This window comes from Pleurodeles waltl, chromosome 6 (genome assembly GCF_031143425.1).
Source record: "Pleurodeles waltl isolate 20211129_DDA chromosome 6, aPleWal1.hap1.20221129, whole genome shotgun sequence".
In the NCBI taxonomy this organism is placed as follows: domain Eukaryota; kingdom Metazoa; phylum Chordata; class Amphibia; order Caudata; family Salamandridae; genus Pleurodeles; species Pleurodeles waltl.
Genome location: NC_090445.1, coordinates 29108035 through 29125314, shown reverse-complemented (window position 1 = coordinate 29125314; position 17280 = coordinate 29108035). Strand labels below are relative to the sequence as shown.

At 43.0% G+C, this 17280-nt stretch overlaps 1 protein-coding gene across 4 annotated transcripts in view; it reads left to right on the top strand.

Moving 5' to 3' along the window:
- The window catches only part of SETX (senataxin), a 419011-nt gene that overhangs the window by 327672 nt on the left and 74059 nt on the right, over window positions 1–17280 (top strand). For all 4 annotated transcript variants that reach the window (XM_069237106.1, XM_069237104.1, XM_069237107.1 and 1 more), the window contains 3 exons: window positions 5109–5265; window positions 11552–11653; window positions 11895–12010. In XM_069237106.1, coding sequence (XP_069093207.1) covers window positions 5109–5265; window positions 11552–11653; window positions 11895–12010 — 375 coding nt within the window. The remainder of the gene's footprint in view (window positions 1–5108; window positions 5266–11551; window positions 11654–11894; window positions 12011–17280) is intronic.

Genomic DNA, 17280 nt, shown 5'->3' with positions numbered 1-17280 from the left:
TTTTTAATAAACCTCCATTTATAGCCAGTGATTGACCAATTGAATTGAATTGAATTCTAGGCAAATTTAAGCTTGTCTGGTCGATGGGGCAAAAAGATGGTTCTAAACCATTTGTTCTGTACCCGGTTTATCCAGGAATTCATTTTGCTAGGAAGCGCTACATACCTTAGAGATGGGACCACCATGTGATATCAGCTCTTCAATCGGTGTCTGTGTGATGGGAGCAGATATTGTGTGTCACGCTGTGGCACCGTGTGAGTGGCAGATATGTTTAATGTGTGCTGGTAATATCTAATGGTGCTGTATCATGGGCAAACTAAATGAAAGGTATCGAATGTCTGCTTAGCTTCGAAGGAAAAGCTCTTGAGGTCATTAATACTTATTCAATGTCAGCTACACACAGGTTAAATGGGAGATGAACTAAAGACATCCTTGTTTTAAACTTTTGTTTCATATACTTTTTTTCTGAAGGTTGTGTTATCTATTTTAATCTGGATCCAGTTGTTTGTGTGTAGGATCATGATAAACTTTAAAAGCCTTTCAGGAATTCACAAATGCAATAATTTGCCTTTCGTAGATCTTTATTTATGGCGGTGAAGCTTTTTTTAAAGTCTATCAAGCAGAAATGTAAGTCACCATCACTGCATATTGTTTTATGGTTTAGAATGGCTAATGCCATTAAGTTATCTGTGCTGCCATTTAACAGAAATCCTGTTTTAAATCAAGGAAGTAAGGCGTTTTCTTTTGTCCAATTCCTTCAGTTCTCTGATGATAGAGATGCGAAATATTTCGAGTCTGCTTCCAAAAAGGCAATCGATCTGTAGTCAGCAGGATCTTGTTTGTTGTCTTTCTTGTATATTGGGTATAAAATGAGCCGTCAAGAAGTTGCCAGTGTTACAGCATCTCTCAAACAGATTGTGAAACGTTTCTAGCCAATAACTCGGTTACACCTTAAAAATCACTGCTGGTAGCCCATTTGGCCCTGCCCCTCCCACCGACTGCCATGACCTACAAATCCCTTTCTTGATCTTTCATCCCTGCATGGAGAACCAGTGGAAGGCAGGATCCTTTGTCACCTGCCCTACTGGAAGTCAATAACATCTGACATGGGTTTTGCAAATCATCCAGAAGTGCTACTCAAACCCTTTCCTGTAACCCCTCTACTTTTGCCACCCACTTACCACCTGCTGATGAAGGGCCATCTCTTCTTTGCTCTGTCAGGAAGTGTTGGCTCTTTTGACCAAAGCAGCCACCAAGAGGGTGCCAGCATCTGGAATAGGTTGTGATTGCTATTCCTGCTACTTTGTGGTGCGTGAAAAGGTTTGAGATCTTTGTCCTGTCTTAGACCTGTTCTTTCTCAACTCCTTCCTGAAAAGGGAAAAGTTCAAAATGCTCACGTTAGCTCAGGTTCTGTCTGCCCCGGACGCTGGAGACTAGATGGTAGTATTGGACTTGAGGCTGCTTGTTTCCACATCCCAATCCTGCTGGCCCACATGTGGTACCTGTGGTTCACAGTGAGACAAGATCAATTTCAGTTTGCCGTGCTCTCATTCAGCCTTATCAGCACCCCATAGATGTTCACAAAAATGATGGCTGTGGTTGCAGCACATTTGCACATTGGTGTTCCAGTCTTCCCCTATCTCAGTAATTTACTACTGAAGATGGCATGTCTCAGGCAGTCATCTCTCACCTACAGACTATGGTGAGTATCCTCATTCGCTGGGTTCACTCTTAAATATGTTAAAGTCACACCTGACTCCCTCTCAAATGCTCCCTTTCATCGGAACTGAACTGGACACAGTGCAGTTTTGGGCTTATCCTCTCTAAAAGTGAGTCCAGGATATTCGAGATTTGATTCTGATGGTTCAGCCTCTGTCCAGGATTTTGATGAGACTGACCCTTGGGCTGTTTGGCCTCATGGCCTCCTTCATTTATCTTGTAACACTTGCCTCTTGGCATATGAGGGCTCTGCAGTTGGACCTGAACTTCCAGTGGGCACAGTACGAGAGGGATCTCTGTTCTGGTTCAGATCTCGGAGGGTACTGCAAAAGAACTGCAGTAGTGGCTGATTTATCATGATTGGGTCAGCGGCAAACTCCTCACCCTTCCCCACCCAGAGCAAACGGTCCTGACAGATGCATCATTCCTGGGCTAGGGAGGCCACTTGAGGAGAGGTGGAGATCTTACGACTCTGGTCTCCGACAGAGTCTGGGCTTCACCTCACCCTTCTAGAGTCTGGGTGATCTTGTTGGCATTGAAAACCTTTCTTTCATCGATCAAGGGAAGGCAAGTGTAGACAGCACCACCACCATGTGATTTTGCAAGAAACTGGGCGGGTGGGGTGGTGGACTCTTTGTCAACAGGCGCTGTGCCTCTGAATATTCTTGGAACATCAGTGAATTTCACTGTTGGTTCAAAACCTGGTGGGCTGTCGGCACGCAGGACAGACAAACTCAACCATTGATACCCAATGGCTCACAAATAGCTTCTCCATTCAGAGGTGGTGCAGGGTTTCTTTCAAGAGAAGAGACAGGCTTGGTTAGATCTGTTTGCCACTGCAGAGAACGTACAATGTTAGTGGTTTTGTGCGCTGGTGTTTCCAAAGTGGTTTTGCTTGGAGACTTTATTCATCTCGAGTGGAACGTCCGCCTCCTGTACATCTTTGCGCTGATACCACTCCTGCCCAGAGTTCTCATGTAGATCAGGAACGATTGGGCCCGAAGTTGTTCTTGTGGCTCTAGATTGGGCACAGCAAGTTTGGTACCCAGAGCTTCCGAGCATGACCATCAGTCCTTTGGTCAAGCTGCCCCTTTGGGAGGATCTTCTGTTGCAGCAGGAGAGTGTTCTGCACAAACCTATGCACCCTCCACCTTCATGCCTGAAGAATGAGTAGCAACAGTTGACAGATTATGACATTCCTCATAAAGCCTGTAACATTATTGTGGCAGCTAGGGGTCCTTCCACCAAGAGCGCGTATATACTTGCCTTGGCATGGTGTGCATCCAGAAACATTACTCCGCCATCTTCTGCACCCATAGCCCAGGTTCTGAGGTTAGTTCTTTCTTTAGCCCAGCAAGGCCCTGGGTATTGCTAAAGGTTTTCTGTCTGGCAATTTGGTATTCTTGCAGTTGCCAGACCAGAGTTCTTTGTTCAAGTTATGACTAAGTTCCTGAAAGGACTACAACACGCGCCCTTTGAGCCGTTATGCAAATTCCCACATCATTTTTTACTATCACGACGGCCTTTCTAGTGACGATAACATTGGTCAGGGGCATCATTGAACTGCAGGCCTTCTCAGTACCCTCTCATACCACCTTTTGCCCAAACAAGCTGGTTTTTAGGACCTGTGCCTCCTACCTCTCACAGGTTGTCACATCCTTTCATGTAGGTGAAATAAACATCCTCTTGCTTACCTTCTATGCTCTGCCTCACCCTTCCAAAGAAGAGGAGAGACCTCACCGTCAGGACCCAGAAAGAGTGTTGTCGATCTACATTGATCGCACAAGAGAGTTTCGGGTGGGCTATCAACTCTTTGTAGGATATGGTGGGGTTAATAAAAGTAAGATAGAGCAGAAATTATCTATCTTACGATGGATAGTGTTCTGCATAATGATCTGCTACACTTTTTCCAAGAAGCTACTCCCCGAGGGCTTGTGTGCGCATTTTACCATAGCCCAGGCTGTGACCACTGCCTTAGCTCGTAGAGTTCCTGTTCTGGACATCTGTCGAGAATTAATATGGGTGTCCCGGCACACGTTCACCAAGCACTACTGCTTGGATGGTCAGGTCCGTTTTGATGGGCACTTTCCCCTTCAGTCCTGCCAGACCTTTTAGTCTAATCTGTTTGCAGACCCATCACCAAGGGGTTTTGCTTGTGTATCTTTTCAAAGGTAAGGAATCTTTGGCTAGACATCTCTATCAGATTAACTAGTAACTTACCTTCAGTAGCGCCTTATCTGGTAGAAACTCTGCAAACTGATTCAGTAGGGTCTCCCTTCTGAAGGCCTTAATAATGTACACCAGTAGGTCAGCATTATTTGTGGCTCCACACTTCTGGCATGGAAAGTGATGACGCTAAGTCCTCCCACGCATTCTTGCCGGTTCCCTGGTGCTGTAGGCGAGCGTTGGCACTCAAGTGCGAACAAAGTTCAAGAGTGCCAAATGTTGGTCAGCCTAAACAAAGGGGGCATGAGTGTAGCAACTGCTTTCATGGTAGATGAAACGTAGGGCCTGCAGTTGAAGCCAAAAACAAACAGGAACAAAGTCCCCCTACCAAATAAACCCATTGTGGACTGCGCTGAACCTCACAATGGCTGAACGAAATGCATGTGCTAAATCCACTTTTGCGGACCTGTGCTTCTAGTAGACAAATGAATGGCATGTATGCTCCTGCAGAAGGTTGCCTTGCTGAAGCCATAGTTGATCATGTAGGATAAAGCCATATAAGATGAAGCAGATTAATTTTGAAACTGGAACTACATGCAGAGATAAGAGTAAAGAGAAATATACTCCCATGAATTGAGCAGTGGACTTGATTTGGTAGAGAATTCAGTGATACAAGTCCAGGGAAGGAAAGATAGGTCCAGGGAATTCTGGTTCTTTGACTAGTGTTTTGCTTTCATTCTACATGTGAATGAGGCTGGGGCAATCTAATTTATGGAGGACGACTAGTCAATTCCCTTCTGATGTGTTTCATTGCATTTTTAACAGTTGAGGAAATGAGATGAAAATGATGTGTGTAGTTGGATACGTTGGTACTGTCTTTATGAAATAGTCATTGTTTTTTCGTAGTTATAGATCATTAGTGTGGCACTGCTGCACATTTGGTAGTTGACTGGAGCCTGAGTATATTTGCTGAGATATGTTTCATGTGGGAGCAACTAGTGCATCTTTATTCAAAATGTTTTAAACTATGCCCATTACAAGTGTTTTCATATTTAGACAAAGTAAGTCACCATTTTTCTTTGGTATATTATTCCTGTCTCTTCATTAAAAAATAATGCAAAGCATTTTTTCTTCCATTCATAGTCCTCTTACCTTCCTTGTCAAACATACTCCAGGAGCACTTGCTTACTTCGGAATTAACATTTTTCTCCCCCGCCTCTTAGAATCCACCCAGTGATAACAAAACACCAAACATGAATATAAAGAACAAACGGAACCGCATCCTGGTGTGTGCCCCGTCCAATGCAAGTATTGATGAGCTTATGAAGAAGATTATTTTGGGGTTCAAAGAGAAATGCAAGGACAAAAATCATGCTCAAGGTATGGGATCTTGTGAGATGCATCAGCACCAAGCCTCTGCTCCCAGCATTAATTTGTTTTTGGTTTACTTTTTGTAGCACCACAGGTGGCTAAAATGTGATGTCATTACTAGGGAGAAATTGCATGAAGCACTAATAGTTGTGCAGTAGCTTTAGTTTTGTGTGTGCTACGGATGATTTAAGGTTGACCTAGGTGGCCCAGGGTGTGGGAGCCAAAGGCATTCAAACATGTGCAACCTGGACTAGGACAAGTAAGGGAAGCCTATTCGGATCCAGACTGGTGTGACCCCACCACCACCAACTAAAGAGGATTATTTTGAGTTTCTGTTCTCCCTTTATTTTGTATTGTTGAATTTGGGGTTTGAGGGAGAGGGTTGGTAATGGCATTTCCATGGTCTCTATTGTTAATTCATAAATGTGTTGCATTGTTTGTAAAGTGCTGGGGTCTTAGTTGCATGTTTGCTGCTTGGTGTGTGATGATTAGGATTTTTTCGAATGTTTTGCGTCAAGTCTCCAGGAGGCCTTTTATGAAGCTTGGAGTTCCGAGTTTAGCTCTTAGACAGCAATTTAAGAGCACGATGATTCCGCTTTTTTTTTTTTTTTTTTGTTTTTTTTTTTTTAAAGGTCCTTTTAATACTTTCTCTTTTAGTTTAAAGCCTACCAACCATCTGGTTGCAAAGACATATTGGAGTTGTGCTGATTGCTTACCATTTGCTTTTTGTTTTGTCACTTATATTTGCTTACTTTTTATTTGCTGGCTTTCTTCGTTTTAGTCTGTCCAGCATGTCTTTGTCCCTCCTGTGGAACACAGCCTGTTTACTGCTCCTCTGATTTTGGTTATTCTTCCACCAGTGCTCGCTTTTCAGGAACTCTATGGGTTTTTTTCTCCGTAAAACACTCCATGAGAGTGCATATGTTTTCCAGCTGTCTTCCTGGTGTGCTTCCCTACCAACCCCCAACGCTCCACATTGTTCTATCGCCTGAGTGCTTTTTTTTTTCCACCCCTCACCCACCTCTCCACATTGTCTGCTCTTGCTGTGTCCTCCAATGAACGCTATTTGGCAAACTAGATAATTAACCTTATTAATCTAATGTCTTATTCAAAGAAAAAAAATCAGGCAACTGGACTAATACAATACTACCTGGATAATACTCCAGCTGTTACCTCAGTGACCAGTAACCACCCACTCCACCACCAGGACAGTTGCTCGCCAACACCCATGATAGGGAGAATCCTGCCATGCAGTATGGGGTCTGGCGAGACTTCAAGCAACAGCTTCTAGTTCTGTAGATGATCCTAGTTAAAAGGAGTGTCAGGTGACCTGCACAGCCACTGTGATAAATCCTGTAGAGACGACCCAAACATATATCAACTTGACGTTAGTTTTTCCAGCAGGCTGCAAAGCTCATGTCCCTGTGCACGTCACCCACAGAGAAACTCCTACCTGTCCCACACGCTATTTACTTATTGGGCCTGGGCATATCTACAGGTATCGCCCTATGGATCCTTCTTATCTTCGTGGATTTGTAACCATAGTCAAGATCTGCAAACAAACTCTTCTAAACCAAGTAATTGGTGAGCATATGCTCAAAAACATCACCATATTACATGTGTTATGAGCAAGGCAATGACCCTATTCTACTGGGCAGTGATTGACACACTCAGGAAGTAAAGATAAGTAGCTTATTTCAGTGTTGGTCACATTTGAGGCACAATGATTTAGATGGCATATTTTGGTACTCAGTGATTAGTATGTTCTATTATACGGGGATTTGCATGTTTATGACACAATGATGGCACTTTTGGTGACAAAGCAATCGGAATTTTCTGTTGAACTGTGATTTTCACAATCAATGGCACTTTGGGGAGACAGCAGTCATAACAGTCATAATATTTTGCTACAAAGTGATAGACACCTTTCTTTCTTTCAAAGATAATTATCTTCTGCTGCTCACAGACGGCCATGTATTTGTAATGCAATAAAGGTGTGCTAATAGTGTAGTACAATAAATGCTGTGCCCTGAGAAGCAGTATAAAACAACATATGAAATCCGGTACAAACCTTTGTAAATATTATCTGTGTGGTCCGACAAAGCATTTAGTTCAGTGGAATTGAAATCGTTTGGTCGTACCCCAAACAAGCCGGACAACATTCCGAATGTATAGGATGGCTGGAAATGAGGCATCTCCTGAAGAGCTGTATGCACGAACACATTTGTGCCAGAGGAACAAGATGCGTGACTCTCGCTGCTTGCCCCAAGATTTGAGCCACAAACAGGTTCTGAGAGGAGCCTTTCATTGAAGAATGGTCTGAAATCAAAGGAGTGAGTGTTATTGCTTGCATGGTTACCAGAGTGTTGCAAAACTCTTAAGGCTTGTAGGCATCAGTAATATAAGGGAACTTGCTCTCGATTGAGGGCTTACTACTGTTCTTCCACGGCTGACTTTGCATTTCAGCAAGTGTCTTTTACTGTTGGTAATAATTGATAATTGTCTATTCACATATTTGGATTTCAAGGCATCCGATAAAGAGTGTGGTCAAACTTAACAACATGTAAAGGGGACCATACCAGTGTCCCTGGTGAGAAAAGTGAATGCTGTTTAAAAAAAAATGGACAAAAAGGGATTACTATAAATTCTTCAGAGAAAATCCCAGCATGCTTTGCTAGACCTGGCCTACATCCAAAGCCCTAAAGTGTTGACTGATTTGGGTGGAACCTGTGACCGTTGTAAAGTTCCAGATAGAATTATGTTCGGAGGAAGTTGGTGTGGATTGTAGGAAACAACTAGTACAGACGGATGCCTGATCAATAGCGTTAGGGTATTGGCAGTTTGTATGACTCTCAAAGTAGCGCAATAAGTGAGAGTTGTCAGAGATAGCTCGCCAGTGAAGAAAGCGGCGTAGAGGCATGCAAACTCATAGGCTTTCCGGAATCAGCACAATCGTTTTAAAAATCTGTTGTAATATATCCACTGATTCAGTAAATATGTCTGCTGAGATCTGCCTACATACCATAGGCTTGAATTATGGGTGGGGACAACTTGCTCTTTAATTTTTCTAAGATTGAGTTCAGATGGATTCTTCTAACTGCCTCATCCTTACCTTGGGAATATTCCCCTGTCATCAGACTGGATAGGTTAACTTTTTAGCAGTGCTTGTGTGTGCCTCTGGGTGGTGCCCTGCAGGTCCGCACAACCCTGGAAATGGAGTGGAGACACATATAAGTGCCACCCTTGCGTGCTGAAGTCAGATCCTTTCTTAGCCTTCTTATGCGAACCCAGTGATCCCCATCCAAGTTTTTTGGGTCTTCTAGCGACTTACAAACAAGAAAATCCAGTGTGCTAAGGAACTATACCCTCTCCTAGAACTGCAGATATCAAATCTTGCCAGGTCTGTCAAAAATGTGTAAGTGTTCACTAATGCACCCGAAGACGTGCCAGGACTGTATGTCACTGAACATAAGGAGACGTCATGGACCTCATGTAAATCCCACTCCTGCATGAAGTCAAGGGCTTGGACCTGTTCCCGAGGTTGCTCACTCAATCCAAGTCCTACGGTAAGATGGAGACCAAACATAAACACAAGAAGGTGAAATAGGATGTTACCCCATCTTACCAAGCCGTCTAAAGAGAAGGTGCAAAGGTGTCAGTGTCAGTCTGTCTCCCTCTGAACCTCTGTGTATGGAGCAGATTCCTCACTTAGTCCCAGTGGGCCCCAAATTCACCTGGGCTGTCGGCAAGATCTTTAATGAGCCCACTCTTCATTTCCCTTCGCGTCTTCAGCCCCAGTGATCTGCAGGAGTTACCCGGTGGTCCTGCTTTGTGTCCGTCTCACCCCCTTTCACTTGTCAAGGGCTCTGTACCAGCTCCGCTACAGACTTCCACTCCAGATTTACAACCTGTATTCACGCCCTCCCTCGTCTATTCCTGTGGAGGATCTGATTCTGGTACCTATGTTTACCCTCAAACCAACTTAAGCACAACCCTGACCAATGCAGCGCTATGAAATTATTAAAGTCCAGCTGGTCACTATGTAGCCTGATCCCAGTTCTGTACCTCTTCTAGAGCGGATCAACCCTCATATGCTCCTTAATCTTTTCAGTTCACTTTCTAACCAAAATAAGTGTGCTTTCATTTGCTGTGGTAATTCAAACCTGCAGCTGAGATCTTGGACCTACAGCTACCTTCCATTGAAGTTAAGGCAAATGTCCTTTCGGAAATCTTGCAGCCTCAGCCAGCCACATCTGAGCCCTTACTCCTTTGATGAAACTATCACTGACACTTCAGTGGGCACTTGATCAAATCCTTGTTCTTAACCACCTGTGAATAGGTAGTTATCAGACCGGCATTTGGTGACCCTGATTGCGTCACTAAAGATCAGCCAGCAAGGTGAACCGTGATTGATTCCGTACAGCTCCACTACATAAAGAGTCTCAGAGGGTTAAGGTGTTGGTGTCATCTTGTTCGGGAGAAAGCATTCGAGATTTTAGCCTCTGATAATGTGCAGTGCAGAAGCTTTTGTGCATTGGAGTTTCCGCAAGAACACTTGTTTGGGGAATGCATTTCAGCTGGAATTGAACACACAACTCCTGTGCCTGCCTGCGACTGCCTTGTCTGCCCCGAGTTCTGAAAAAGATTTAAAAAATGACCTGATTTAAATCATCCTATTAGCTCCTGCTTGGGCGAAGCAAATGTGATACCGGAACCTCTAGGTATGAGCATTTGTCCATCAATCAGGCTTCCACTTCAAGAGGATGTCCTTTCGTAGCAGCATTTCAGGATTCTTCACCAGTCTGTGCAAGCTTTACCTCCATGTGTGGAGATGGAGCAGTGGCTATTAACTACATTTGATCTGTCACCTAAAGTTTTCTTTTCCATGTTGAGTCCACCTTTTCCCTCGAAGGAGTAGGACAGGCTCCATTGATTGGACCCCAATGAGCTTTAAGATATTGATTGTACTGGACCATTGAGTGGACGATCAGCTTTTTATGGGATTCTCCTGGGTGAATAAAGAGAAGACTAATTAGAAGAGAAGACTTTCAAGCTGCGTTGTCCTCTCCATTAAGATCTGCTATGCCCTGGCCAAAAATCAGCTTCTGGAAGGGCTCTGAACCCATTCCACATGGGCTAAGGCTGCATCTTGACAAGTGGAGTGCCTGTCTCAACTTCTGCCAGGCTGCAACATGAGTGCATGAATCACTGCTGCCTTTACAGCCAGGCCTGGAGGGAAGAACATTCTGCCCGTTCTGTCCTGCAGGTTTTTTTTTTTTTTTTTTTTTGCAGAGTCCATGCCACAAAGACACAACCCCTTGGCAGTTACTGCTTCGGTAGTTATTCTGCAGGTGACGAGTCTACAATTATAAGTATCAGTCAGAAGAACAAGTTACTTACCTTTCTGGTGGATACCACTTCTAACAGCAGTTTCTTCACTGCCCTCCCACCTCTCCGTTCTGTGGAGTGGCCACTTTTAACATCTAAATAGGTTCCATGTTAGAATTCTGCACACTGTTACCGATGATTGTCATGCTGTGCATCTGAGGGCACGGAAAAAGTCAACGAAGACACTGACATCACAAGCAAGGTTGGTGCTTATATGCAGCTCCTCTTCGTCATCATTTTTTAGGCTGTACGAAGCCATTACAGATCTGCAGAGCACCACTTATTGGCTCGCAGGAGCATTGGCATAAAGGTTCTGGATTCACTGTGACACCTCGGGAATGTTCTGAAGGTGAGAAATATGCATTTAGGTAACGTATCAACCAGAAAGAGCATCACTGATGGTAAGTAACTTGTTAAGTAGTACCATTGAGTTTAACAATTGGTATAGATAGTACTATAGAAAAGCTAAATCTGTCAGTAAGCGCCTTATTAAAAAGCTTTTGGCCATAAATAAAAATAAACTCATTCAAATTATGGACAAGATTCTTTAGTGGCTTAAAGCTGTGTCTTTCAAGCAACTACATTTTGATTTAAAAGTTGCTTATCTTGCTCCTTCCATTTACCTGAAATCCATTTTGTACTTTAGTGAGTTATGTTTATCATTTCTGGCCATATGTTCTTTCATTATGCTGCTCACCTGTTTTCTTCTTTGCTTTCGTGATAGACACTTTGCTCCTGCTGATTCAGCCTTATGTCTGTGTGTGCGTTCCTATTGACTGCAGTAGACACCCATCTGTTCTCCAAGCTGTGCCTAAAGTGTAGTGTATAGTGCAGTGTCTGTTAATGTGCATTTAGTTACAACTGTAGAGGCCTATGGGGAGTCTTACTTGTACATCTTTTTGTGTAGGAAACTGCGGGGACATCAACCTTGTGCGTCTTGGGTCTGAAAAAGCCATTTCCAGCGACGTCCAAAGGTTCAGTCTGGACAGCCAAGTCAGTCGCAGAATGAGTATGTATTCTGTTTATTATTGCAGTGTCTCAAGTCATCAGTTATTAATAACAACCATATGTCTCGTGCCACTTCCGAAGTGTATCTTGCGGCTTGGTTTTGAAAACATGTATTAAGAACTGCACGCCCTTCCCCTACAGAATGCAGACTGTTGTTTTACTGCTGTGGCCCTCTTATCATGTGCACTCTCAGCATAACTGTAGAACCTCTGCTGAAATATCACTTCTTTTGTAATTTGCAGACAAGAACACTTTTGGTCTTGACCAGGATATTCAAAAGAAGAAAGAGGCCTTGGATCAGTTGCTGGATGATCTTTCTCGGCGGCGTGCCATTGATTGGTGTGACAAGCAGAAGAAGGTGAGTTTAAATACTCCCGTTCCATGTGCTCTTTCTAGATGTTATAATGTTTCCTACTTGTTCATCACTTGCCTGGCTATTTGGGAGAACTAAACAATTTACTTAAGAAATATTAAGAAATGCAACTATAGGCTTTTATACGGGTTTTTATTAAATGGACATAAAATAAGTGGACCATTTAAGGGCTGATATTTTGAGATGGTAATTTGCACTGGTACACATTTGTTTTTAAATGTATGCTTTTCATTTTTGTGGAAAACTGACTTTTTTATTCATCTTTTTTTTTTTATGGTCTTGAGGAATAAGGCCGGTCCACATGTCTACAGTGTTCCAATAAATTTAATGTAATGTAATTGTAGATTTATAAAGCGCGTTCCTACTCAAAGAGCATCGAAGCGCTGGGAAGAAAGCACATAGTAAAAATTAGACAGAGGATAAGAAAAATAACAGAAATAATGAATATAGAAAAACATCCAATATAAGAAACTGAAACAAACTAAATCAAAGACCCTGATCTTGATGTACCAAAAAATTAACGAGGAAAGAGCCAAGTTTTCACCATTTTCCTAAATTTCATATAACCTGATTCTTGCCTAATATTCTGTGGGAGAGAGTTCCATCCTCTGGCTGCAGCTACTGTAAAAGCTTTGTCTCCCCATTTGGCTTTGTGTGCGAGGGACCTGAATCAAGTGAGCTTGAGAAGACCTCAAGCTTCTTTTAGGTACATGCAGGAGGAGTCTGGAAGTCGGGTACCGTGGTCCTATTCCATGAACTGCCTTAAAAGTAAGACAGAGCGACTTAAACTGGATACGCTGCGCCACTGGTAACCAATGTAATTTCCTTAGACTCTCTCTAACTGATATACATCGTGGGAGATTAAGAACCGCTCTGACAGCGGAATTCTGAACTAATTGGAGTCTTTTTATCAGCCCCTTATCCAGATTAAGGAACAGTGCATTACAGTAGTCTATCTTGGACATTACCAATGCCAGGATAGCAGATACTCTCCATTCATGTAACAGATAGGGGAAGATTTTTCTCAGCATTTTAATTGACCATATACTGATGTTTACCACATGATTAATCTGTTTTTTAAAAGACAGATGTTCGTCGAACAAGATGTCTAGGTTTCTAGTAACAGTAGTGGGCACAGGGCAGTTACCACATTCAGCGGGCCACCACCGTGAGTTCCATAAATTCTTTCCAGGTCCAAAACATAAAACTTCAGTTTTGGTGGCATTCATTTTTAGCTAATTGGTCTTCATCCATTTACTCACTTCCACCATACAATTACTAACCCGATCTGCAACCTCCTCCCATGGCTGATTAATAGGAATAATAAGCTTGGAGTCATCAGCATAGGAAGATGGAATTAAACCAAAAGTACGAATTAGACTAGCCAAAGGCACTACATACACATTAAACAATGTGGGGCTGAGGGAATATCCCTGCAGAATCCCACATGGCAGAAGATAAGGTCTGGATTTGAAATCACCACAGCTAACTGTGGTCCATCTATTTGTAAGAAAAGACTTCAAAAGTTTAAGCGCCTTGTTCCTCAAACCCACATGATGCAAACTGGACATTATTAGTGTGGGAGAGATAGTGTCGAAGGCAGCGGATAAATCTAAAAGAACCAAAACGGCCTCCTTGCCTTCATCAACCATCCTTCGATTAGTATCAGAGGATGAGATTAGGGCAGTTTCAGTACTATGCTCTTTTCTGAACCCGTATTGGGAGATATGAATGAATTCATTTGGGTACAATCATTTCACAAAATAAGGCTAGGGGACATTTGAAGACCAACAGGGGTTACTTCCCTCAAAGTAAGTCTCTATATACCACTAGAACCCCCGAGTCTGTAACAGGAGTAGTCCACACGAGATAAAGAAGATAAAGGAAAGAGAGGGGAACAAACCAGCAAGGTGGCCTAGCTACGGGGGAAGCATCCTACTTACATCACTTCCTCCTCCTTTTTTGGTTCACACGCTGCCCTCTCACCACACCCTGCTCATTATTTTAGGCCGACCTTACCTCTAAAACATCCGCAGTGCTTCTCCCTCTTAGAAGAGGGGCTGTAGTGTTATCACGGGGTGAGGAAGTTCCCTATGATGAAACATGCCACCTTTGGGTGGGTGAGAGAATTTGTCCTTTGAAAAGGATGCTTCCACAGTAGCTAGGTCACCTTGCTTGTTCTTTTCCCTCCCTTTTCTTTTTCACCTTTCTCTGGTTTGGCCTACTACTACAGACCCTCGGGTTTGTAGCGGTATATATTCAATGGTGCCGAGGAAGATGATTCCTTCGCCGACTGATACTCGGCAGGAATCAATAGCTCTAGTGGTGATGGTACCTACATCAGAGAGGTCACAACCAACGTTGCACCACTCACCTTCAGCTCAAATGGGTCTTCAACTAGGTTACCTGCACCTACACCGGCTTTGCCGGTGCCGCGACCAACGTTACTGATGCCGGTATATTCTCTTCCAATGTCGCTGCTGGAGTTGAGGTCTTGAAGGGAGGCTTTGAGGCTTCTAGAGGATCTACAATATTTAGACTCACAACAGGATCCTGAACTGTAAGAGGGTGAAATTCCTCTACCATCCCATGAATGTGAAGTTATTGACGTGGTAAGTGGTTTAGACACTTCCCCTGAGTGGGAGTTATCACCAAGGAGCATACTGTCTGTGGTTACATCCTACCATGGGGTAATAAGAAAGCCAGCTGAAATGTTGGACTTGCCTCTTCCCACAATGGAGTTGAAATCAAATTTAATAATAGAGGTCCTTCATTCTTGCATGTCCGCATCGGAGCCTTTATTGCCATTCAATGAGGCCCTCTCTGAGCCGTTGTTGGTGTAAATAAAAATGTGTATTGATCAAGGGGCATAATGTTTTTGTGCATTGGGTATTTACACTTCTGTCTGAGAAATTCTTGAGTTTGCAATTTCCAGTCAGATACATAGTCCACATCAGTGGCAGTCCAGGAAGTGGCCCATTGTATCAGTCTTGGATGTAAGGCTTTTACATTTGGAATGCTAGCCTTTATGACAGTCTCCAAGGCTGGACCTGAGGTTACAACAATGATGCAAAACGCATTTCAGCATTGGAATATAAACACAATTCATATGCAGTCGGCACTGCCACCTTCATTGAATGTGACATAAGTAAAGCCAATAGCATCCGCAGTTATCCGAATTACCTAATGTATTTTGTTTTCGGGTATGTGTAGATGTTTTGCTTCAAGCATGCCAGTCTGTAATTATCTGAGTATTTGTACGTGTCTAGTGTTTGAAAAATCTGAAAGAATTAAATAATAGTGGTTTTATGCACTGTTCATAATCTAGTATGTAAGGTCTGCCAAAATGTAAAAAAAAAAAAAAAACCTAACAAGGATTGTATTTTTTTATGGTGTTTGGTAGTTGTAATTCTGCACACTTCTCTAGGAATGTGTGGTGCCAGAGACTTCCCCTCATTTGAAAACTCATATCCCAAAACAGTTTTTGTGTTCTTAAATTTGAATATGTAGCCATGTTCAGCACATCCCAAAACAATGTGATCCACACTTAAATATGTATTTAAGTCCTCATCCCTCAGATACGTCATTGACAATACTATGCTTCTTGCAATTCTTGCTTCAATGCAATATTGATGTTACTCGGGCAGAGAACAGCCCTGGACTGTTCTTACAGCCATAGTGGAGTCGGCAAATCAGCCCTGGTAGCCAACCGTTGAAAAAGGGGTTAGATACCTGCTTTCATGCGCTATATTTTGGCAGAAAAAACTTTGGAAATATCCAAGGTTGTTTTGTATGTTATATGCAGGCAGTATTGTTCATTAGGGCTGTACTTTGTGCGTTTTGTATTGCAAATGTGTATGTGTGACTATTTAAATGTCTCGAAGACTATTCTGTGTGAATGATCCGGCTTAGCTACTGAAAACAAAGGATTGTTCTCACAGGTTTCAGTTACATCCTGCTTCTCGAGCTGTGGGAGAATCTCCCACACAGGAGCTTTTGCTTCATGTTTGCGGGCTGGACCTTATGGGTATTACGTGATAAGGAGAGTCTCTAGCCCAGTCCACATGGTTGCGGTATAGCGATGTGGCTTTTGCAAGAGCCATATCTGCAGCATACGTTTGCTTTAATTTCTCTGGAACGAGAACTAAGAAAGGTGGTAAAATCACATCTTACGCATATGGGAGGGTTTTAACAAACTCCGGTGACCAATCTTTTTCAGCCAAGAGAATGTCATAACCGCCTGTTTATATTTCCCAGATAATTACATGAATTGTGTACATAAGGTCCCCCCCTTGCAGGCCCCTCTATCCCCCCACCATCACCCCAATGTGTGTATATTTAATTCATAAACAAGATCTGGAGGAGCGGCTTGCCTGTCTGGGATATTGACTTCTGTGTAGTCATTAGTTGCTCTCACATCCAGAAACTCTTGAAGATTATGGCAAACTTTTGTGACCTCTGCCACGCCCTCCAGCAATGTCACTGCCAACGTCCTGTTCCGCAGTAACGTTCTCAATAAGTGTGCCAGTTTTGCTGAAATTCCCCCAAGTTTCTTCTTTTAGAATTGGGGTTTTTGTTGAGGAAGTTTATTTTCCTTCCTTATGATGTCAGACGAGCATTGCGAGTTGTTAGTGGGTTTCACATACTCCTCTGCGTTGTCCGGCCCACTCTCTCGGACCGTTTGTCTGATGAGTCCTAAAAGGAACGAGACGGGCATATACTGATACTTGGCAGGCTACTTGAAATTATCACGGTTATGTACATTTTTTCCAAGCTCTCCGGCTGTGGAGAATTCTCCCCATGATTTTATTTTACTTTTATTTGATTTTTGTTTGTCTCAGCCTTTTATTTGAAGACTTATGTGCTTGCTTGGCATTATCCTTCTCAGGATTACCTCTAAGCTGTGTCTTATTGCTTCAAGCGCCCAAATTATCGTGACCTATACACGCATAAGTCTCAGCAATTATTTTTGATAACTCGCGCCCCTAATGTGCGAGATGTTGGCGTACTGCCAATGCTGCCGCTTCCTTTTCTGTGTTTACTAAAATAATTGAGGATACTGTGGTAGAGTTGCCAGTTAATTTAATCCCCAAGTACAGGGCAGTGGCAGCCCCTTATTAGTTTTGCATTTGTTTTAACGCTTCCAGTCAAAGCACAAGTGATGGTGTAGCATAAGCTATGGTATATACTGCATCAAAAACGGTGCCCTATGTGGCACAATCTTCAATACAGGATACCATCTCAAATGGCAAGTA